Source organism: Dunckerocampus dactyliophorus, chromosome 11 (genome assembly GCF_027744805.1).
Source record: "Dunckerocampus dactyliophorus isolate RoL2022-P2 chromosome 11, RoL_Ddac_1.1, whole genome shotgun sequence".
Classification (NCBI taxonomy): Eukaryota; Metazoa; Chordata; class Actinopteri; order Syngnathiformes; family Syngnathidae; genus Dunckerocampus; species Dunckerocampus dactyliophorus.
The window spans coordinates 17,485,230-17,510,626 of NC_072829.1; the positions used below are offsets into that span (position 1 = coordinate 17,485,230).

The 25,397-nt window shown below is 39.3% G+C and overlaps 1 protein-coding gene across 9 annotated transcripts in view; it reads right to left on the reverse strand.

The window, feature by feature from the left end:
- The window catches only part of il1rapl2 (interleukin 1 receptor accessory protein-like 2), a 384,745-nt gene that overhangs the window by 117,551 nt on the left and 241,797 nt on the right, over nt 1-25,397 (reverse strand). For all 9 annotated transcript variants that reach the window (XR_008572829.1, XR_008572827.1, XR_008572828.1 and 6 more), the window contains 2 exons: nt 15,719-15,905; nt 15,472-15,625 (listed from right to left, as the gene is read on the reverse strand). Coding sequence is in view for 4 of the 9 variants with exons in the window: in XM_054791464.1 (XP_054647439.1) it covers nt 15,472-15,625; nt 15,719-15,905 (341 nt within the window). In the remaining 5 variants the exon portion in view is untranslated. The remainder of the gene's footprint in view (nt 1-15,471; nt 15,626-15,718; nt 15,906-25,397) is intronic.

Below are 25,397 nucleotides of genomic sequence, written 5' to 3' on the forward strand. Positions count from 1 at the left end.
CTCTTCTTCTTAAAGCCCCCCACCGCCACCGCCTTCCTTTCTTTTCACTTAGTGTAAGGGTAATCACACAAAAATTGCATTTCAAATGATTTTACAAAATGTTTAAAACAAAAAAAGAAAAAAAAAAGAGTGTTGTGTCTTTGTTATGCAATTTTAAATAGATAATAAATTAATAAAATACCGACGGACTCATTGTATTAATAACACGACAATACGCGTGTGCCATATTGTACTCTAACCAGAGAATGCATATAACCAGAGGCAAAATTGGCAACGTTAACCAAAAAAACGCTAACTGGGGTGGTGCTAACTGAGGTTCCATTGTAGTTTAATTAATTCACAAATAAGAATTTAATTAAATAATGTTGGCAACTATACAATTTCGAAAGCTGCACATGTCTATGTGGCACAAACATCCATACATGAACAAAGTGCACGGGATGAAACTCTGGACTGATTCAGTCAGTGAAATTCTAAAGTGGGCTCAGTCAGCACGTCGCACATGAACACAACATGAGCGAAAATATGGAAATTAGAAGTATTACAGGAAGATGCCTTACTCTCCCCTCGCATAATCAATACTTTCAATGCAAATTCCACATTTACAATTCAAAGGCCAAACTTCCAAATAATTTTACACTGCGGAGTGCGGATATACTGAGGTAGCAAGCTTGTTGCTGTGTGGAACATGTCATCACTAGAGTGCCGATATCATTACCGACACACAAATGATACATATATGAACCAATATCTCAGGTTTATGCCAATATCAGCCAATAATATCGATCGGCTGATATTATCAGACATCCATACAACAAATGCCTCAAGATGCAGAAAATTGTGTGTATGACTACCAACCGGATATTTTGAACGGCTCGTTAACATGAACGATGCTAACCGAGTCGCAGCTGGGAGCCGTTCTTTTTTTTTCCCCAGTTACATGGGGAGGAGCACAGCACAGCACAGGTGTGCAGTGCTTTTTAGATACGCAAATAGCATCACACCACGTTGTGCACGCTGCCTTCACGTGAGTGCGCCAGTAAAGCAAAAAACAAAACACAAAAAAACCACAGAAATACATGAATGCCCCTTGCCTCCAAGAGCAGCAGCAGCAATGAGCGGTCGAAATGAGGAGGAAGCGAGTCAGACAGTAGTTTTGTTGCTCTTTACTATTAACAATATTCTTGTGTGGAAATCTTTGCACTGAAAGCTGTTTTGCACGGAAATTCATTGTAGCCTGCTGTTTTTTAATATTTATACGTGTTCAAGTCATGTTTTACACACATGTACAGAGTTTGTACAAAAGGTAATTCAAAATAGTGGCGTTACTGTCAAAGCAGAGTGACATGGCACCACCTTGTGGAATATTTACAATGAATCCGAATCAGACTTTAAATTGAATCCACACATGTTAAATAAGGTTATCACTCATATTAGTGGGATATCTAAATTCATTCCTCCCAGTAATTATTTCCGAGATAAAACAAGTTAAGGCCAGGCGTTCTTCTTAAAACTAAGAAAGTAAAGCGTTTGGCTTCTCAAAACAATCTGCGTTCGAAAGAGTAATACATTTGCATGACAAAAATGCCTCCCCGAAAAAAATCAGACCTCAAAAATCGCTCTGCTTTACTTTGTCTGACATCAAATTAATTAATCGGCTGACAATTGCGGTGCATGTGATGAAAATGGCAGCGACCCTCGCATCTTCACCCACTGTGGAACACATACGAAAACGAGATGCATGAGGCGGATGCATCTTCATCACACACACAACAATGGACAGCCGGTAGCGCGCATTAATACGATGTCAGAGAAAGTAAAGCTGAGCGATTTGTGAGGTCTGTTTGTATGTACTCGAAGTCAGCTGGGATAGGCTCCAGCATAACCCTGCGACCCTAGTGAGGACAAGTGGCAAAGAAAATGGATGGATGGATGGATGGATGGATGTATACAAATTTTTTGATAATCTGAAACATTTAAGCGAGACAAACATGCAAAAAATAAGAAATCAGGAGGGAGGCAAAAAGTTTTTCACACAACTGTACCTAGCTAACGTGCGAGTCTGTTATTTTATTTACACCAACTATATTGAGTAATGCAATCATAAAGGTGACTATGTGGGTGTTGTTTAATGACTACGGGTTTCTAATAATGTTACAATTGTATTTAGGAGATTGTAAACAGGTTTTCTATGCCATAACTACGAAAATATTCCTTTGCTTAATATTGGTTCCGACTTAGCAAAAATTCACTTTGGTCGGTTGGGTCTGCAACCAGTTAACCATGATAAACGAGGGACAACAGTACTGGAGTTCTTGTGCAATTGTATGTTATATGGTCAGATAATTTGTTCATGTAAAATAATACACACATAATGATGCTGTTTAACAGCAAACATTGTCCTTATTGCCTGCTCACTTGACTTGACATATTTCCTTTGCTTGGTAATCCCTTTATACTTCAGTGGCATAGTGCCGTGGTTGTGACTGGAGTTTTCTTCAAAGTTTAACATCAATGCTTAAACGGACAATTTACTATGTATGCTCTCTGAAGCTTGTTGTTTATTTATCTCCTCTTGTTATGTAGAAGTCAGAAATCATTTTCTGAAAGGCCTGACGCAAATGGCAACAACATGGCTGCACCCTTGCATGATAAATCTGGTTCAACCCCACTTTACGGCAGTTTTTACGTTAAAACATTAAAAAAAACACTAGTTGGCAGTAGTGTTTGAGAAAATACAAACATTCCAAACTGAGTTGCATTACTCGCATCAAATTCTAAAGCCATATACACTAAGTCCCCTACTAACGAACATCCGACGCACGAACACTCGTAGATACGAACACAAGCCAACTGGTCTATTTTTTCATATGTTTTGCCTTATAAATCCATAATTATTTATATTTAAGTCCATATTACACATGCTTGACCAGTAGAGGGCACTGTGACACTGCTAATGGGACCAACAGGCGATTAAGACCAGTGGGAGGAGACTGAAGAAAAGCTAAATTTTAGCTGTACATGCAAGGCACAGCTTGTGATTAAAGTTTGTGAAGAGTTAATAGGCCTGCTTATAATTCTACACCACCCACGGAACACTACCTCTTTTGGAAGAGTCTAACGATGATGATTTGTCCTTTTTTCAATATCTCCGCCTCCTCCTCCACCACCAACGACGTATGCTTGACCACTCCTCTTCAAAGTTAAATAACATTTATAATTACGTATTATTATATCATTTTTATTATTATTTTTTTTCATTAATTATCCTCGTTTAATATTACTACTGCATCCAAACTCATATTTACATACATACACATATACTGTATATGTATACACGTACATGTAGTACCTATATCATTGGTAATATTACCTTTTCCCCTACTTAAGAACGATTCGACTTAAGAACGCTCATCTGGAACCAATTGTGTTCGTTAGTTGGGCACTTAGTGTACTGTAGAAGCAAGTGAATGGTTTCAACTTTCCATTCATTCGTGGCACTGAAGTTGATCAAGTTCTGCTTGAAATAATTACAAATACTAGGGATGTGCCGGATACTTGCTTAGTCGACTATCCGTTACTGATCATGCATTTTTGCAAAGTACGAGCATGAAACACGTACAGCTCGCCATTATCCGTAATTGTGATGAAGGAAAATCCTCATTGGCTAATTACTTATGTATTCACTCTTCACGCTCTGTGATTGGCCAGTCACACACAGCAACATCCCCTTCCTAGACAGACTCGCTACATTCAGAGATAGGAGCCATGCTTTGTTTCGTTACATACGCGGTGTATTTGACAAGACAGAGTTGAAAGCGGCTCGTGTCGCATTGGTTACTGCCTACACTCTGGATGTTTTTTGTTTTTTTTTTTGGTTTTCCTCAGCTCAGCTCATATATAAAGTTACTTGGTAAACTTGTTCAGTTAAGTACACGGTGCAGTTGACAAGACAGAGCAGTAAACGGCTTGTGTTGCTTCGGTCACTGCCGGTGTTTTTTTTTTTTTTTTTTTTCCCATTTGCTTGCTTGGTTGTGTGCTTGGTTTGCCATCAATGGACGTTTACATGAATCACCAACATGGTCATGAAGAAACAATTAAATAATAAGGGCTTACAGATCACTTACACACATACACAGTACACATATAGCTGACTAATAAACAACAAATATAGCAACTTCGGATCAATCCATGTCAATTTCAGACTTAAAATAATGTACAGATTTAAGCCCCACTAATTTCTGGTTAAACTATTCCCAGAGAGGGATACAGACAATTTAGATGGGTGAACAGATACAGACAGTGCTGTACTCACTCATCTCTAATTAAAAACACACAAAAGCACAAAATCTACAGCTGCACTCTTTGCTTTGTATTCATTTTATATTGAAGTGATTATCAGCTGGATCAAAGTAACTACTGGCAATCCATATTGGTGTATGATCAACAGTACATTAGATTGCCTGTAAGTACACATGGAAGATTTGAGAAACATGAATAAACAACATCAAGAGTTGAGAGTTATGTTACACTGTCTTACAGTAGGAACTAAAGAAGCAGTCTTGAGGTTTTGTCTTCTTTGGATAATACCCACTTTGTGACATGCTTTTGACATCCCCTTCATGAAACCTGGTCTTCAGTTTGGAAATGCTACCTGGGCTCACTCCTGCAATTTGTGTGCACCTGATTGTCAGCACTTGGGGGTACAGAAACTTCAAAACAGTCAGTAGAAACGGCGGAATTGGCTGCTTGGTGTTGGTTCAGATTTGGCACATTTTACATGCACAAATCATTCACACTCTGTGTAGCTCATCCCACAAATGCATCTTCGTTACCAACGGGGCATCAATTAAAAGGGGAATAAACGGTTTATAAACATTTATAACAATAACATTTATTGGCTATAAGCATTGTTATAACAAATAAGACTTTACAACCTATTTCTCACGAAGTGAGCCTGACAGATTGGTTGAGAGTGAAGTTTTGGCCTAGCGGGAGGAGTATCTCCACCTGAAGTATCTCGACAATGTCGACAAGTGAATTGGCACAGAGTCTGCAGGAATGTGTTCGCTGTACCGGACCAGGGAAAGAGCAAGATCACGATTGAATTCAGTCTCTGTCTCTTGACTGCGAATGCCTCGGTGTCCCCTTGGTGGAACTGGAAGAGGTGGCTGGGGAACAAGGAGTCTAGGCTTCCCTACTAAGATTGCTGACCCAGACCGGGATAAGTGGAAAAAATGGATAGATGAATGGATGGATGGAGGCTGACTGTCGGTTTTCTAAATTCATTTTACACATGTTGTTTATTTCTAAAGGAAGTAAACAGACAATGAAATGTCCTGTTGTTTGAAGGACAGATAATGCCACGCATAAAGTTTGTCAAAGTTCATCCCGGGTCAACAACATTTGTTATTTAGTCTAGTGTAACAAACCTTTCTTGAGCCATTTGCATAATTGTTCCACTCGTATTCCCCAAAAACATGTTGTGCCTCACTTTGTGGTTCTTTGCTTTGCTTCTTTGCAGAGGTATCGATGTGTGAGAGACAGAAGGGTCTGCATTTGAAGGGTACCTAATGCAATTAACCAGACCTCGGAGATTTCTATGTGTGTGCGTGGGTGGGTGTGTGCACGTGTGTGTGCGTGCTAAGAAGGTGAAAAAACAAAACATGTTTGTGTCTTCAACATCGATGGATAAATGAATCTCGTGCACATGTGTGTGTTTGTGTGTGTATGTCTACACACAATCAGCTCCTTGACTCCTGTTTTCCAGACCAGTGGCTGAATTATGTTCAATCAAGTTTAAATCTGTGAGGAAAAAAAACACCAAAGGACTCCACTCACCTCAACTCAATATTCACAAGACAAAAACAAGTAATTTAGGAGATTATTTGCCCCCTTGTTGTCAGTCGTTTGATTATACTTTACATTACATGTCAGCCTCAATACAGTAGATTCCCGCACATTCGTGATTCAGCATTCAGGGCCCCGCAAATTCACAATTCGCATTCGGTAATAATTCCTAAATACATGATAATGCAGGTAAAATATACAACAAACATGTACCACTGTTAAAAAAAAACCCCACAATGTTACATGTTTATGTCTTTATGCTTCACTGAGCGTTGAGATTTTGCGTTGAGTCATTACTGAAATTACATTTTATACTTTAAAATGTGTTTAATATATGTGTAAGGGATATTAAGGCCTTAAACCTGGATTGTCCATTTAGCATTTAGCTTGTTCAAGTCCATCGCTACTAAACAAAGGCAATTAAGAGAGATCTGGAGATTGACTTAATCTAATAATTACAACAGGCACTTTTATTGCAAATGTTTATCTGAAATCGAGTGTTTTCGTCAATGGTGCAGTTGTGAATTCCCTGTTAGTGAACCGAACGATGATGACGCATTGTTTGTGCCATACAGTGGGATGCAAGTATTGATGGTGTCGACATCATTCATGTCAACATTTCATCTGGTTCTCCTCTGCTCTGGTCTGCCTTGTCATTTCACCTGGGTATAATTCAGTGGCCCGTGAGGATCGCAACGTTTATTTGTGCATTCTGATCCATCTCAATAATTGTATTTTTTATTACTCAATAATTTTTTCTTTTGCTTTTTTCTCTTCCTCAAGAGTGGCGCATAAGGCAGCATTACCATCCAGTAGTACCTTGATATCATCCTGTAGTACCTTGATATCATTGCGTAGTGCCTTGGTATCATTGTCATATTATCATTTTCCTCCTTAAGGTTTATGACCTCATCATGGATCTCTGAGAAGCTCTTCTTGAGGCTATTATTCTTTGATTGTAATTCTTTGATTCCAATCTGTGTTTGCAGGCCTCTTCGAGCTTGCCTTATTTGTGGTACAGTTTCCTGCTGTTGTTCTTTCGTCTCCTCCCTCAAGGCGCAAAATAACATCCAAACCTTCTCTGACGCTACATTTCATTGTGGACCCGGATTTACATTCTTTGAGGTGCCATATAATATAAAATACTCCCCATTCAGCGGCCAGTATGGCTCTGTTTTTGCTTGTGGACCTGGACTTCCAGAACCGGTATCATTTTGTTAGGCATTGTTGCAAGGCAACCACTTAAACTTTACCAGTAAACCGGTTAGCTTGGCTTGCTAGCACTTAAAACTAGACTAAAGCGTGTTGTTTTTTGGGGTTTTTTTTTTCGTTTTCGTCAACTAAAACTAGCATAAAACGGTCTCATATAGAATTGACTAAAAAGTGACTAATACAAGAATCATTTTTGTCCAAATGACTAAGACTAAGACTAAAAATAAAATGGCTGCCAAGAACAACACAGACTTTCGCCATTTATTGTTAGCCATGGAACACAATCCCTCTGAATATTTTTGTAGTTAGAGCATAAAGAATCTATTTACGACCTTCTAAATACTGTTTTTAACATTATTAGAGCCCTCTAAACAAGAAATAACACCCTTATAGTCGCCTTTACATTTATACCAACATAGTAGACGTAATAACAAAAAGTAACCTATTTAAGACATAAATAAGACTCACGCTCATGTGTGCTGTAAATGTTATAAAAGTGTTATAACAATGTTATTGACTGACTAATAATAACCTCTAAAAAATTCATTGTGAACAAAAGTATTCATTCTGACACTATTCAAATAATGTGTCAGCACAGAAAACCATTTTCAAAATTACAGCTTGGCTCTAAACTGAAGAACCACGGGTTGGGATGCAAACCCTGATGCCAAATGCTAAAAGGGGCTTCATGCATCTTTAAAATGCTGATGCAAATAACCCTGGAGCTCTTTACTTTTAAATAAACCTCACAAACACCCCTAACAACAACACAATATTCTGCCCTTGTTTGCCTCTTGTCCTCTCCTTGTGTGTGTATTTAGAGAAGAGAGCAAGAGAAAGCAATAGAGTACTAAGCTCATTCAAGCTCCTCACTCTTTGGAAAACGGAGACAACTTCACAATGAATTAGAAGGTAAGTGTCTAACTAGTCCAAACACACACATACACATGCACTCTCATTACATGCTGTCTCCAATTGAGAGTGTCAAGAGTAGGAGCGTGACAGAAGTGAAGTCACAGGAAGAATAACAAAACTAAAAGACGGGAGAGAGAATAGAGAATACCCTTTTAGTCAAAATACTTATGACCCCAAAGGTCACAGTCCATACATCATAGGTAATAACTCATAAATCACGACCACGTGACTGGGATCAAAGGGCCTCAGTGTTTGCCCCCTTCCTGATTTCTTATTTTTTTGCATGTTTTCCACACTTGAATGTTTCAGATCATCAAAAAAAAAATTAGTAGTCAGTGACAACACAACTGAACACAAAATGTAGTTTTTAAATTAAACACTTTATAATTAAGGGAGAGAAAAATTTCACATGGCCCTGTGTGAAAAAGTGATTTCCCGGGTTGGGCCGCCCTTAGCAGCAACAACTGCAATCAAGTGTTTGTGATAACTTGCAATGAGTCTCTTACATCGCTGTGGAGGCATTTTGGCCCACTCATCTTTGCAGAATTGTTGTAATTCAGCCACATTGGAGGGTTTTCCAGCATGAACCGCCTTTTTGAGGTCATGCCACATCATCTCAATAGGATTCAGGTCAGGACTTTGACTAGCCCACTTCAAAGTCTTCATTATGTTATTCTTCATAGACACACATATACATAAATGTGAATTACTCCTGTGTGGGATCAATTAAGTTCTTATCTTAGCCGTCTGAGAAGATCAAATACACTGTTTTTGGTGCCTAACTGTTTCGCAAGTATATTAGTGCATGTATGAATCTATAAACGAGAGGCATTAACTTAAATTTCTTTGTAGAAAGGGGCTTTATGAAAGCAAGTACATTTACTTGTATTCACTTTCAGCGCGGCCTTGCCATATCCAATACGGCAGCGACATTGACGAACGGCTCAGCGCACGAGGCAGCGTGTACGTATATGGTATTTGACAAGAGTACTTCCTGTTCCACGGCGTGCTTTGCTGTACTGTTGTTGTAAATGGCTGCCAAGTTAAATTTTTAGAGCTCACGTAGTTGTTGGTTATTCAGCATTATTCGTTGGTAGAGTCCTGTCTGTTATCCACGTATTACATTGCTGTGTGATGGGTTTTTTTTAGCGATTTCTTTTAAGACACCATGAGTAAGACTGGTATGTGGAATGGTAACCGCAATTTCTGTGGAGCTGGTAAGTTTGTTGTGAGTTTGTTGTTACTCTGCTTGTTAAATAAAGAGTTGCCTCTTCCTCACAAGCTTGTGAGCAACACAGTATTAACACAGCAATGTTACAATTTTGCGACATTGGGGCTAAAAGCTCCATATCGGCTTTCACTGTAGGGTAAAAAAATGATAGACAATTTTATGCCAATATCGAGCCAATAATTATCTGTGGCCAATATTATCGGACATCCCTAGTCATAAATCAAATGTTGACTAAAATTGTATTCTGTATTCTCTCTGACAGGAATAAAAAAGGTTGATACTAAGAGGGATGTTAACAGATGTGGGCATAGTGGGTTGGAAGAGAAAGACAAAGTGTCTTCTAAGGTCCCCCCGTGTCCAAGAGAGAGAAACCTGTGTATATGTATGCAAGTAATGTAGCACGAGGCTGAACATATTCCAATGAGGTTAAAAACACTTAACACCAGCACTGTAATCGCCTCCCTGCCGTTCTCTGTTTGCGTCAAACAGACAGGAGAAACCTCTTATGTGCTTCAACGTAGACATTCTGAGCAGTATGAAATTAAACCCAAATGCTGTGTACTTTACCCACACACATTTTAGTTTGAAAAGCTTCTGAAAAATGCATGACACTTTTGTTTTTTTTGTTTTTTTAATGGGTTACTGTTGGAGAGTGCAGCAAAAAGAGTTGCTGAGTTAATGGAGACTAATGAGTTGAGATAAGGCCTGCATTGTAAAGGACACAAATATTTGATGCTAATGGTCTCCATACCTGAAAAATTACAATTCCCATAGTTAGCTTAATTATTTGTCCGTTAGTATGTACAATATACACAGAGGAGGACAAAGACGGGAAGCATATCCATGTAATTTAGCTCCATAAATAGCTATTACACCTTTGGTAGAAATTATTGTTACAGTAGGATTTATGCTCTCTGAGCTACAGCACACATAACACATGGAATTCACACGAGAGTTGATACAATATGATGTAACACTATAGTCCAAGAGGCCCAAATGTAGAGTCCAGTAAAGCCCCACTTTTCATGGAGATTATACTCCAGGACCACCAGGGAGCGACAAAAAAAAACTGTGTGACATTGAGACACCCATTAAATTAATATTTTTGACACACAGCTCATTCCAAACCCTCCTGCTAGCTTGACGTTGACGTTCTCCTCCGATTTCGTATCAACATTTGCAATAAGATCAACTGTTATGATCATCAGATTAGATTCAGCTCCAGAACCCTCCCCAGCCTCTCTTCAATATGCCTCACACACTCATTAAACACATTTTAAAGTAAATGTATGGATACTGACCACTGATGAATGATAATGAACAAATGGAATCGGAGTCAAGGTGGAGAAGTTATAGCCTAGTTATAGGTTATAACTTCAACTATGGTTTGTTCAAGGACTGCCACAAAAGTGAGAATTCTCAACGCTCGACGAACAAAACACTATCAGTGAAAATAAAGACATAAGCATAAATAAAAATGTGGGCTTTTTTAACTATGTTACATGTATGCTGTACATTTTAACTGTATTGTCGTGTTACCAATTTAGGGTGAATGAGATGTGTTTTCTGCAGGAAAAATGGCCTATTTCAAAAGAAAAAAAAGACTGAAAATCTGCCAGTTTTCTGGGCTGTGAATGCCAATTTGTGGGATGTTCTTGTCTTGAACTGTGTACTGTACTTGTATCTGCTGCCCTAACACTTCTGTGTTTTGATTACCGGCCAGATTATGCACAAAACATGGAGGGGTGGCACATGTGGTGAGCAAGAACCCGTTACATTTTGATGAGGATCACAAAAAAGGTATGGATACAATAATTTACTTTCACTTTTCACTGTTACAGACATTTGCATTGGCATTAATGGAATAGTGACCACCAAATCCAGAAGATGGAGCTGCATCTACAGGGCTGGAAAGGACCATTTTTATCTTGCATGCCGTTATTTGTTAACCAAACACACACAAGCTTGGGACTGTTTAAGGACTGCACTCTACTTAGTACTATTTGAGTTCCATTTGGTTTCAGCCTTTAAAAAAAAGACACAACACACAATTATTGTGAATGCAAAACACCACTCGCCCTAATTGAATGATCATGTGCATACCTGACCAAATTCTCCATCACACCTTTGTAAACATTTGCAAAATCCCGTTTCTAACTATACAAACACTACAACCATAATAAGCAGTCTAACACAGTCAAACCCTTAACAGCCCGTGGATTCTAATTTCCAGAGTCAAACATATTCTCGGGGAATCAACAGGAAGCATCATTGTAAACATAAGAGATTAGCCCACTTCCTTTAGGCGCAGCAGTAATTAAAAGCTGCAAGTGGATGCTTTGGATGAAGCAAATCATGGCTGAGACAAACAGAACACATTGAACAACTTTGGATTTATTTCCAGAACACCCTTTGAGCTGAAACAACAATCAACATCATAGCCAACGGCTGAGCAACAGCAACTGGCTGTGCCTTTTCTTCATTCCCGATTTAAGCCCAGTGATTAAAAGCTGTTTCCAAAAGATGTACACCTGACTAAAGGATCAGGGATAAAAATGCGTAGTCTGTGAACATACTGGCAGATGTCTTAGAAGCTGATTCATTCAACATACATCCTTGGAGAGGACGAAGACCAAATTATTGGCATCAGAATGTGAGATAGAAGGATTGAGTGGATGTTGCTGTAAATGCTGATGGACCACGACATATTATGTTCCTGCAGATGTATAAATGAAACCATTCGTGATGATGAGCCAGTGCTAGAAACACATGCAGGCCTACACACACACACACACACACACACCCCCACACACACACGCACACACACTAAGCCAGGCAACATTAAGATGTCATTTTACCTAAGAATGTCTGTTTTGTAATAGTGGTCTTTAATGTCAGTGGACCAACCAAAATTGTTTTTTTTTGTATTGTTTTTGTGATCCATGTCATACTCCCTGTTACTGTCATACTACTACTACTACTACGATTTGGTTTACATTAAATTGTTTATTATATTAATTTCACAATTTGCACATGTGTCATATACAAACTTAGCGACCTCTTTCCAATACTGTAGTACTTCAACCCGCAACTATTTGATTTGCGTTGTGGCCGTGATTGGCATATCATTTCATTTGGCTGTGTGGCGGCATCTGCTAAGCTAGATAGCTAAAATATTATTTGATATATTATTTGATATATTACTTGATATATCTGTGCAATTTCATATCAATACTGCTATAGTTTCCCACTATTTTTTAAACAAAATATCACTCATTGTAATGCTGCACCTACAAGTATTTGTATCTACATAGAAATAGAAAGGAACATCAATGGAGATTGAGATGAAGACTGAATAAAAGGCATGTGGACACAAGAGAACGGCACTGAACATTGTAACATTAACCAATAGAAGATCCATTAGGTTGACTGACTAGTTTAATTCAGTATTGCAGCATTACATCTTTGGCCTTTGGCACTCATGTGTCAGTGATGCAGTCCCAATGATGAATGGCTCCAAGGTGGGGGATGTCCATAAATTACCTGTTAGCAACAAACTTTTGTCATTTCCTCTTTTACACAATCTGTGCTATTGGTGTTTAATTGTATTCCTGTGTGGTGAAAGATATGACATAAAACTTATATTAAATATTTCTGAGGCTTTCTCTATGAACTAAAGCTTTGTGTGTTTTTATTTTTTTTGCTATGCCGGGAGTAACAGGGTGATTATGGGCCCTTCCAGGCCTTCACAGCGTTCCTTTATGTTTAATAAAGACTCACCAAGCGGCTGTCAAGTTCAGATTAACCGAAATTTATTTAACAGTGTGATTGATCAAAACAAAAATGTACCATCTCCAGTGGGAGAATATTTTGGCACATCGTAGCTGCTCTCATAAATATCCACCCCAATCTTCTTTCCACCGACAAATATATTTCTTATCCCACTTAGAGCAGGAAGGGGGTCTCTTTTGACCTCGATCTGGTGTTTTTCCGCTTGCAAATACCTCTTACTTCCCCCCAACTTTGCTCTTTGAGACTTTAAGCCAGACCATATGGGCTCTGGTTTGTGTCCAATATAACAGTTAGCATGCAGAAATATGGTGCAAAAAATGAATAGATTTTTTTTATCCAATGTGTATCAAATATGGCGCTATGCAAATGTATGACTAATCTACTCCTTAAGCTGCCACTGCAGCCTATTCACTGAGACTCTGGGCAAAAGTGGGCCTACACCGTGGACTGTCACCAGTCAGTCACAGGGAAAGAGTGACTGACAACGGTTTACACTCACATTCATACAGTCACTGAGTAGGAACCAATCCCACGCTGGCTGTACAAAAGTGAGTGAAACACTGCAGTATCAATGACTAGCTAACTGCATGTATTGATACAACCAATGCACTTCCCTCCATCAGTTGTTAGATGACCAAGCTAATGCTACTTATCAAGATACCGCCACGTGTCAAAGCCAAGACAGGATTTAAGCAAGTGCACGTGTGCACTTAAGAATATAACACAGTTTGCCGTAAATGCTGAAAGACAATGCATTCAGAATGCACACCGCAAAACAACAAAACACAACCAGACATGTGCACTCACGTCGCAGCACTGCAATCCTTACCCTGCCCAGACACACTTAAACTATGCAAAACTGCAGATGGAAGTCAGATGTTACTGCCAACTCAGACTTAAGTCAAAAGCCAATGAAGCTTGAAACACTGTATGTTTTAACTGGGAATGAGAGAAAGGCACCAAGTAAGTACACAAATTGTGCTAGGAATCCAAGTATGGAAGTTTTGTATTGTTCGCACAAAGAAACTTTGGGTGCTTTAATTCGACTGTTCTCAAACTGGGGTCTACAAAAGCGCTGTTGAGGCCATGCAAATATTGTTCCCGTTTCCGATCACTTACCGCAGTGAATGTTCCACTTTGACTACAATGAAGAGTAGGGCATGTTTACAAGTTGACGATGATCTTAAATCTGTTTGTCATCCGTTACGGATGTGTAAGGATACACAAAATATTGTGACAGCTTCATTCATCTCACTGATTTCATGCCTTTTACATGACGGTACCGGGCTACGGACCAGTGGATGGAGACGCCACCAGGATGTCCCATAGAGCAGTGGTGCCCAACCTCTTCTGACCCACGGATCGGCTTGTGTTCCCACAAATCTCCCGCGGACCAGGGGGATCGTACATTCATATATTATAGCGATCTCATTTATCTTATTTATGATGTATTGTGTAAAACTAAGACATGAACAACATCAAATTAAAAGCACAAAATGAATGCAGACCCACCATCCAGCAGTGCAATCCTGGAGTTTGTTTTCCAGAGAGATTATTACATCGCTGTTTGACGTGTGTGGTAAAAGGCAGTGTGCTAGCATGAATTAACTTGAGACAAATGTGCACATTAGCACTCAATAAGTCATCAAAACTTACCTTTATGCATTCCCACATAGTATCAGCATTTGACACCAAATATGAGGTGAAAGAAAAACAGTAAAAATACAGTATGGTTGTTTGTCTTTGCGGCATGAGATAAAGTTAGCATACGCACAATGGTGCGTTCTGGGACGGTCGAAGAAAGTGGGACGGGTCTTCGCTTACAACAAACAACAAATAAATGCCAAAACTACTGGATTTTTTAGCTTAATATTATTTTTAAATACTGTAAAATATTGGCCCTTATTTCCCAAATTGATATGCATTTACATAAAATTTGATGTCGTTATTTACAAGTGTATTTTTTTGATTTATCATTGCACCTGAAAGCTTCCCGTCGTCCAGTTCGGCCCCACCTATGGACCGGTACTGGGCCGCGGCCCAGTGGTTGGGGACCCCTGCCCTAGAGAATAGTGATTGTTTATGCCAACCACTCATTCAGCGCCCTCTACAGGCGGGATACCGGCGCCAAATCGCAAACATAATGTGTCGAGCTTGAGATACACAGGAAATGGTCATAGCCAAACTATAATTTGCTTTGAGGAAGTGCTCGGTAAACACTCAGCCACACAGCACAAAATCAGCCTTGCCCTCCTCAGCCATTCAATCGCTTAGTTTTGTTATTCAACCCTGAGTTTTATTGATACTTTCACACAGGTAGAAAAGACCACCACTCATGGTATGTATATATCATGCAATTCATCTTACTTCACATTTCACTCCAAACAAATGCTGAGTGAAGCAAATTATGACATGTACCTTTCATTCATCCATTTAGCCATTCATCCATCCAAGAACACACCGCGTCCTACCTGTGACTTTGAGTTGTGTTGTCCTCCGTACCAGTCTGGATCCGTACTGTAACTCACAGGTGTAATTTCCTCCATCCTCCTCCTCCACTTCAGGGATCCAGATGTGTGTATTGTTGACTATGATAGAGCTTCTCCATTCTACACGTTCACACTCCTGACAGCAGGACACATATCATACTGATCAAACAGCTGTCGAATTATATCGATGATTGGGTTACTCTCATTTATATTGGTGCATGAGACTTACCTTGTACCAGGTCATCAGAGGTTGTTTATATGGAGCCAAATAGTCATCTATATCACGACATGTGATCATTTTGCTATGAGTAATCTCTGCTTTCTCCAGATAGCGGATGTTGCTGCTGAAGCACTTCCCTTCATCGCTCTCCTCCACAGTCATGGACATAGAGACCTTCATACAGTATGTTGAGTTCCTAAAAAAGATCACAAAACGTGAAAAAAAATATTTGAATTGATGCAGAGTATTTCATTTTGGCAACCTAAAAAGCATGTAATGTTTAGCATGTTTGGGTGGCTATATTTGTCATGTACAGTGGATTCCATGTTTGGATTTTTGACATAAATTATTGCCAAAAATATGTCCCGGTTTTTGCACACTGTCTTGATTATCGTACGGCCAAACAGCGCGTGTAACAAACTCGTCTGTTAACTTGATTATCATTCCGCGCAATCAAGTGCCCACAGATGGATTTAATCGTCTTTATTATGTGTGTGTTGGGGTTTATTTGTTCAAAGAATACACACAGAATGATTAACAACTGTCTGTCTCCTTTCTTTTTCCTCATAAGCACTGTACGCCCTGTTCTGATGAAGCATTCAAGCGCACTGCGTATTGCTGAGTGCTCTGTGTCCTTGTTTTACTACGGCTGCAAAATAACCGACCACTGCAAATGTCAGCACTTGGATAAAGAAGGTGAGAAACACTTGAATTCAAGAAAGAGCGTGTAGCAAAATACGAATGTAGCGTCAGTTACAGTAACATTGTAATATTAAGGCACAAATATAACTCCATAACTCCGAAAAAACGTTGCTCATTAGGACTGACTGTTCTAACGCAGCCCCTTTCCCTTCAACCACCATCGCTTTGCTTGCCCACGACACTGAGCCAACAAGCCAAACAGATTTGTAGTTTGCACATGGAGTTGACGCTACAAGCCTGACCCCAACGAAGATTCACAAAGTGCAGCCCAGGGGCCATCTGCGGGCTGTGGCTAATTTGTCATTGCATCACTGCAGAAACAAAATAATATTTAAAGAAACCCAGCAAAAATAGTAAAAAAATATAGCAAAAGGCACAATGACAATAAGCTGAAATGTTGACACCAACAACCATTAATAACACAAAGCTTTAAATATCACTTTTAAATGTACTTTAAAAACCATTCCACAAAATAAATCAATAAATAAATATGTTAGATCTTGCGCAGGTTCACGGCCCAGACCAGAGATCTTGAGCTCCAAAAGGTTGGTGACCACTGCTTTAGACTGCTGACTGTCACGCACATACGGGTTGTCCAGAGTTGGCTGCATTAGCTGCCATTTGACTGATGAGCACATTGTGACAAAACTCATCATACTCAAGTGTTGCCATATTCAATTACAGCTTTTCAGTGTGCTACCCCGGCGAGATATTTTTCGTGGCAGTGTTTTGCAGGAAGCAAAATTTATATCATTCTCACAAACAGAAGGTAAGCTCCACACGGCAGACATGTTTGTTTTCGGTTTGGCACGCCTGCGCATCGTGAAGGAAAGTGAGCGGGGGACGTTCGAAATAGTACGCGCAAAATCAGCGTTGAAAGGCATTTATCGCTATCAAGTGCTTTTTCACAGAAATCGGCCAATATTGATCGGTGGCCGATCGATCGGAGCATCCCTAGCCTTGTAATTTCAATACCATTTAAAGTATGCCTCTTCTGTATGGAGAGAAAATTGTTGTATTACAAAATACTATCTTTTACCAAAGGCACAAATTCAGAAGGAAGAACGTTCAGAAACCCCAAGAAGTTGCAAGAACTTGGTAATTTGAATCCTCATGTATGACCTCTCCAATTTTACAAGACTTCAACTCGGCAAGCGATTAACTCTGTGCATATGTTTTGCTTTTTTTGGGGGTTTTTGCAGCTTTTTGGCAAAATTAATTCAAAAAGCCGCCCACACGGCAGCCTCTCAGAGGTTATGTCACATGCAGCGGAGTGCCCTAATGCAGTGATCCCCAACCCCCGGGCCGTGGGTCATTTGGTACCGGGCCGCACAGAGAGAAAAAAAAAATTCCATTATTAATTTTTTTTTTTATGTTTTATTTTGAAAAGTGGCCGGATTCTCTGTTACATGGCTTTCACTTGGCATGTCCATTGTGCGTGTGCTAACTTTATCTCATGCCGCACAGACTACTACTGTATTTTTACCATTTTTCTTTCACCTCATATTTGGTGTCAAATGCTGATACTATGTGGGAATGCATAAAGGTAAGTTTTGATGACTTATTGAACGCTAATGTGCACATTTGTCTCAAGTTAATTCATGCTAGCACACGTCCTTTTACCACACACGTCAAACAGCGATGCAATAATCTCTCTGGCAAAACTTGAACTGCTGGATGGTGGGTCGGCATTCATTTTGTGCTTTTAATTTGATGTTATTCATGTCTTAGTTTTACACGATACATAATAAATAAGATAAATTAGATCGCTATAATGTATGAACAACCACCGCCCCCCCCGCGGGAGATTTGTGGCAACACAAGCCGGTCCGTGGGTCAGAAAAGGTTGGGGACCACTGCCCTAATGCTGCTCAATTAAATGGCCCAATGAAAAACAACAAAAAACAGGAAATTTTCATAATTTTCATTTTTCACCTTTGTAAAAAAAAGGGATGGTCAGGACAGGATGTGAAAACAGGACATGTCTTGGAAAAACAGGACGTTTGGCCACCCCATCCAAGTGGAAAGCAACTCCAGCCAACAACTGGGATTTACATGCTAAAGCAACAAGACACCCTGTGGCTAAAATATCAAGAAAAATTCAGCTATGGTGCGTATGATGCAACACATTTTTAGACCGGAGAGTTCAAAATCTCTCAAGGTGACCATCTTTTTTTGGTGTGTATGTATGTGTGTGTTGTTCCAAGTTCACCTCCAGACACAAAAGACCTCATTGATCTCTCTGTCATTCTCACTTCACACACTCACACAGGGATTTTTCCAGTCTGTGACCTAAACAAGACAACTGAGCATTACAATAAGAGAATGAAAAGCCTTTTATCCATCCATCCCTAAGTTTCTCTCATCTTCATCAAGCTGCCTCTATCCTGCAGCATGTTGTTTTCCCCTCCAGTGATTCACTTACCTTCACCAGCATGGTCCCCTGACTCGCTCAGTCTCGTTTTCACACACACTATTATCCATTTGTGAGCCTTTATATTTATCGACAACTCTTCGTGCAACACACCATAGCTAATTTCATATAATTGGACTCGAACATTGAAAAGTAACAGCTCATACAACGACACACAAATATAGACTTTTAACATCGTATGAAGTATGTCTTCAGACCAGCAAAACTATGATTCAGTCTTTTGTTGTCTTGTAAATGGATCTGGTTGTAACCTCAAATTATCAGCCATTGCTGGTATATGCTGCGAAATCTGAATTCAACGTAAATTATATCCTAGCAAAGATTTTATGGTGGAACATTATTCACACAGGCCACTATCGCATATACTGTAAATATTGATGCTTTGATGGTATTGGTTTGTTTATGTATGTCAATAAAACACATGGAAATATGAAGCACTTAATGATTAAGTCTTGTCTGTTTTAATTACATTGTTTTTTTATTTTATTGCACTGTGTCATAGTGTCCCATCTCTGCCTGTGCAGACCCAAATATGTTTGGCTTTTGTTGAGGAATAGTGACAACATCCTCTATATAATTATGTGTGTATCGTAATCCCTCGTTTATCACGGTTAATGAAGGGAATTCGTGAATTTGCATAGTGTAGGGTTCCTTCCTTCCTTTTCATCGTTAGTATAGACAACCTCTTGTCAAAATCTTCTTAACCAAATGATTAAGATTAAAACGTTTGGCTACGGCAGTCTGCGGAGAACTTGCGATGTCTGTTCCGAGAAGCGTGTGGGTGGATGTCAGAACCAGGAGTGTCGGAAAATTGCCATGAGCCGCGTCACTGACACTTTTTTTAAAATAAATTTCGGATGACATTTGCCTACATTGGTGACTACCTTTATCCAAGTCTTGGTAAGCACGGCAAAACACGCCTTTCGATGATGTTGAGGTCGGACATGTGCGACTTCATCGTTCAGACTGCAGTAGCTCAGATACACAGCGGATTTATATCTACATACGAATGAGGCTTGAGTCGCATAAGATAAAATCTTAATTGTACTGTTCATGCTCATAATAAAATCATACAGAGGTCACAAATGAGCAAAAAAAAAAACAGAATTGACTTGCAGTGTGAATGTAGCGAGTCGTAATGAAAGAAGTGACCAGTGTACTACATATCATCACGTCTTTGAATGCATCTTCTGAATATATTTATATTTTAATTCACTTAGCCATTTTGAAGCTTGAAAATGCTTAATTTACGCAAAAAATATGTAAAACTGGCTTACATGTGCATATTTTTGACTAATAATCGACCGTATTCAACCACAAAACAGATTGATTTATTACGATATTTTTGAACAACCGTGATGGGAGTGAAGCTGCGGAATTTGAAGCGCCAAGTGACTACAGAGCATTGTTGCCGCATCTTTTTTTTTTGCCCAATGGCGACCCACCAGTTGAGATACATACTGCATTACACTCGGGAGATCCATCAGTGGAATACTTTTTTCTTTACCTACACAATGTTGACAACTAAAAGGCCAGACTATCACAAGCATTATTTGACTGGCTAAATGGGCACATGAACACATAACTGCTGTATAATCTTTTCCAAAAAACCTACCCCGTTTCCCACCCTCAGAAAGTGATATTCACATGGATACTTTCAGTCACTCTGCACATCTAAAACTACATAATGGATTGTGCTGCATTTTGAAAAGACACGCAGGGAGAACAGAAGAAGCATCCAACGTGAATCTGAGCCTCCTCCCTGCCAGCACAACAGCAAGCCATTTGAAATTATGATAATGCTGAAAAAATTCCTACTTTAAATGGAAATACATCATACAGATCCACCCGCATATTTACAACTTGAGTTTGTAAACAAATAACAGCCTGTTAAGGATTTCAGTAGCTTGAATGGCTGAAAATAACCAAAATATCAATATGGAAGTGACAAATGCTTTTCAGGAAATGGCAGGAGAAGTGAGGGACAGGTGTTAAACTCCACCCTTACAGCCAGGCAATGTCCCGCCTCTGTTACGGCTTTGATACTACATCAAGGTCAAGCACATTTTAAAACAGCCACTACTGCACCAAAGTGCCGTACTTGAATAAAAAACAGTATGAAAATAAAATATTACAGTATAATACAAAAGGTTAAAACATAAGAGGCTAAAATAAAGACAAACAATAAAAATAGCTAAAAAACAAACAAAAAACAATAAAAAGTACAGACATAAGTACAAATTAAAAAATATATATATATTCAGTTCAGCTTGTGTTAAAAGCCAGTGCAAACAAGTGTGTTTTTTGCATTGATTAGAAACTCTCGGTGGAAGGTTTAGGGGGAGAGCGTTGCAGAGTTTGAGGCCTGCTACTGCAAATGCTCTGTCTCGTCTGGTTTTCAGCACAGACCTATGGCACTCTAACAGACGCTGATCACAGGACCTCAGAGCTCTGTCCGGAATGTGCAGAACAAGCAGTTCTGATAAATAAAGTGGCGTCAGCCCATGAAGAGATTTAAAAACAAATAGTAAGATCTTAAACTGAACTCTACAAATAACAGGCAGAAAGTGGAGAGAAGAGTACAGCAGTGATGTGATGTGAGCTGAAAAAAGGCAGTTTTACCACTGAACTTATTTGCTTATCAAATTTAAAAGAACTATCAATAAAAACACCAAGGCTTTTTACGGAGGGGCCACAGTGGGAACAAGGTGGGACGACAGTACTGTTAAGGCCAGAGAGAAGGTCGGAGTCACCAAATATGACAATGTCTGTCTTGTTGTCATTTCGATTGAGAACATTTATGGACATCCAGTCTTTTACGTCTTGTCGACATTGAAGTGAGTTTCTCAGATGAGTTGGATTGAATTGAAAATACAATTTGTACATCATCTTCAAAAAAATGGAATGTTATTTTATATATATATTTTTTAAATGGATCCCAGACGCACCAAATAGAGTGGGAAAAGGACAGGGCCCAGGATTAAGCCTTGAGGTATCCCGCATGATAAAGGGGCTTTCTCTGCAGAGAGGGTTCCAAGGTTGACAGAGAAAGACCTGTTTGTTAAGTAAACCATTTTAGGACAGTGCCTTTGAAGCCTGCATATGACTCGAGACGAGATATTAAAATTTCATGGTCAACTGTGTCAAATGTCACGGTCAGGGCTAAAAGTACCAGCACAGTTGGACTGCCGGAGTAAGCTACTAAAAATTTAAGAGAGCTGTTTCTGTAATGTGACGAGATTTAAAACCAGATTAGTATGAACAACGGTTTCTAATATTGTTGGTAAGAATGGTAGTTTGGAAATTGGCCTATAGTTTGAAAGGACAGAGGGCTCTAAGTTACGCTCTTTTAAACGAGGCTGCACAACAGCTTGTTTTAGTGAGCCAGGGACGTAACCGGATGTAATTGAGCTATTAATCAAGTTTAGGATAAAAGGCCCAACAGAGTCAAACACATCTGTTAGAAGTCTAGCAGGTAGGCTATCAAGCGGGCAATCGGAGGATCTTACACTTTGGACAGCCTTGGATAAATCAGATAGTGATACAATGTCAGAATCACTAAAGACAGCTGAGCACAGACGAGTAACACTCGGATCAGTGGTAGTGTAAAAAGAAGTGGAGTGAATGCTGACAATTTTGTCAGAGAAAATTTGGGACATAAGGAAGCAGATGCAGCAACGGCAGTAGACTCAGAAGGACTGACAATTCTGTTGAAGAAAAAGGACCTGAGGTCTACGACTGGTTAGACATATATTGCGGTTTTGCCATCCTAACAGTTTTTTGATAATTAGATAGGCAGCCTCTCAAACTTTCCAGGGAAACATGAAGTTGTTCTTTTTTCCACTTTCTCTCTGCACGACGACAGCCGCGCCTGAGCGCACGAGTAGTGTCATTAAGCCACGGCTCACCAGTGGATTTTGAACACCTTTTGGTGAATGGGCCAATCGGGTCAAGAATGTCGCTGCAGGTGGAGTCAAAGAGGCGAACTGGTTCATCAATGTTCAAATTAAGAGATGGGGAAACAGCGTGCTTCTGCTCTACCTTAGAAGGCAGAGCATTTCCGGGTCAAGTTCATCCATCCATTCTGTCAGTGTTTATTGATGCACTTGAGGTCCTTCTTTAAACTGCGCTGACAAACCTTCCCAACATGGCTGCTCGTGTGCAAAGCTATCTAAAAATGCCAATTACTTAAAATGCAAAATTAATTATTTTCCAAATCATCCTGTAATCCACCATATCCTCCTTGTCAATAAATCAAGTACGTCCTCCTTGCAATTACCCTTCACTGATCAGGCCAGCCTGCTGCAGGGTGCTTTGAGTTATGGTGCTAATAGAGGGGGATGTATCCTGGCCAGCAGGCAGCATGTTTATACCTGGATGGAGCTGCAGATTAATTTGACTATCAATCTAACTAACAGGCAAGCAAGGGGGAATGTGGACACCTGCGCATACTGAGGTGTCCACACAAACAAGCACACACGTTCCTGTCCAAGCACACAATCTATATTCTACTTGTTGCTATGAATGTTGCTTGTGCTTGCTTTTAAAAATGCAACATTTCATTATATGAGTCAGTAATTGTTCTCTCCCTACTTAGGCCCTTCTTAAATGTTTGGGGTCTTTTTTTCCACGCATGTACAGCATTGTTAAGTAAGCAGATATAACCATAGCATAGCAACACTAAAAGTGCTTTTGTAAATCACGTTTGTTGTTTTTTTAAATTGGCTGTTGCTGAGGTGATCCTATCCTCATTGTAGCGGCCTAATGAACCTATGGTTTATGGTGGTCGTAAAAAGAGAAAGTCAACCTGTGACAAACTCATTGAAGCACAATTGGGAAACTGGACAGGATAGGATAAAACCCGGACAGGGTTTACCACATATTCATTTATAGTAATCCCTTGGCACTTTGTGCTTCAAATTTTGCGGTTTCACATTGCTGTTTCGTGGTTTAATACGGCCTATTATTAGTCTGAAAATATGTGCCCTGCGATTGGCTGGCGACCAGTCCAGGGTGTACCCCGCCTGTCGCCCGAAGTCAACTGGGATAGGCTCCAGCATACCCCCGTGACCCTAATGAGGAAAAGTGGTATAGAAAATGGATGGATGAATGGAAATATGCATATTTAAGCAAATGTTACATATTTTTGGCCTAATAACCATTTTCAAGCATATAAATTGCTAAATGAACTAAGATACAAATATAAGGCATTCAGAGATGCTGCGATGATATGCAGTATTCTACACTGGTCACTAGGTGTCAGTAATGATGACATAGTAGCCAACACTGGAAGCACTGTTCAGAACAGGAAGTAAGAAAACAAAAAAGGAACTCTGCCAATGATAACATGTGTGAGTCTATATTACGTCTTATTTATGCCTTATATGTCTTGTTTATTATTATTATTATTATTATTTTTATTATTATTATTATTCTATCTACTGTATTGGGTAATAAGACTGTAAAAGTGACTATAGGGGTGTTATTTCATGTCTAGAGGGCTCCAATAATGTTAAACACCATATTTAGAAGGTCGTAAACAGGTTTTCTATTCTCCAGCTATGAAAATATTAAATTTAAACATATGGAATCCTACTTCGCAGAAATTCACTTATCACAGTCGAGTCTAAAACCAATTAACTACAATAAACGAGGGACTACTGTATATCAGCGTTAGTCGTGGAAGCCAAAAAATAAACAGAACAACATTTAACAGGTAACACAGCAACAATGAACGACCATTCTATGTGGGTAACAACGACTAAGCGCTAACAACATACAGGTAACTGTTATTTCTAAAGTACACACAAGGCATGCTGGGTAGAGTACAGTGAGATATTAAATGTACAATGACGTGTATATTATCTTTAAAATAAGCGCACACTTACATGAAACCCAGGATAAATCTTTTTTTTAATTGGCTGTGTGTGTTTTAAGAACATGAGAATGAAAACATGAGAAAGAGACGCATTTCTTAGGATGCAAATCCAATAGTTCAGTTTTACTTTTTCACACACAAACACTGAGTTTTGCATCATAGCCAATTATGCAAATTAGATGAGGTCTTTTAAATTTCAATAGATTTTATTCTGTTTACAGAGTTCTGTCCTTCACATTCAGCCAATATATTTAATTAGAGTTGTTCAGGACTGTAAATGACTACTTCAAATTAGTAAAGAGAATATCTGGTAAAGTAGGACAACATAGTCAACTGTGCAAAAACGGGGAAAAAATGTAATGCAACAGTATTTCTATGGATTAAATCCATATCACTCGATATTGCACCTCATGACTTACAGCCAAGGCCAACAATCACTGGCAGTGCTGTAAGTGTCATGTCCTTCATGTAATGAGGTGGAAAGCAAGGCTTTGAAAGTTGGGACAGAGAATTGGCATGCAGCACATCCAATTTTCTTGCAGGGACTCAGAGACTCATTTCAGTCATACGGCTTTAATATTTGCACAGATATAGCCAGTCATGGTATAATTTGAGCCTTAAAATATTGGTCACAGAAAAAGTGACAGAAAATAACCAAAGAGTTCGAGGTTTGG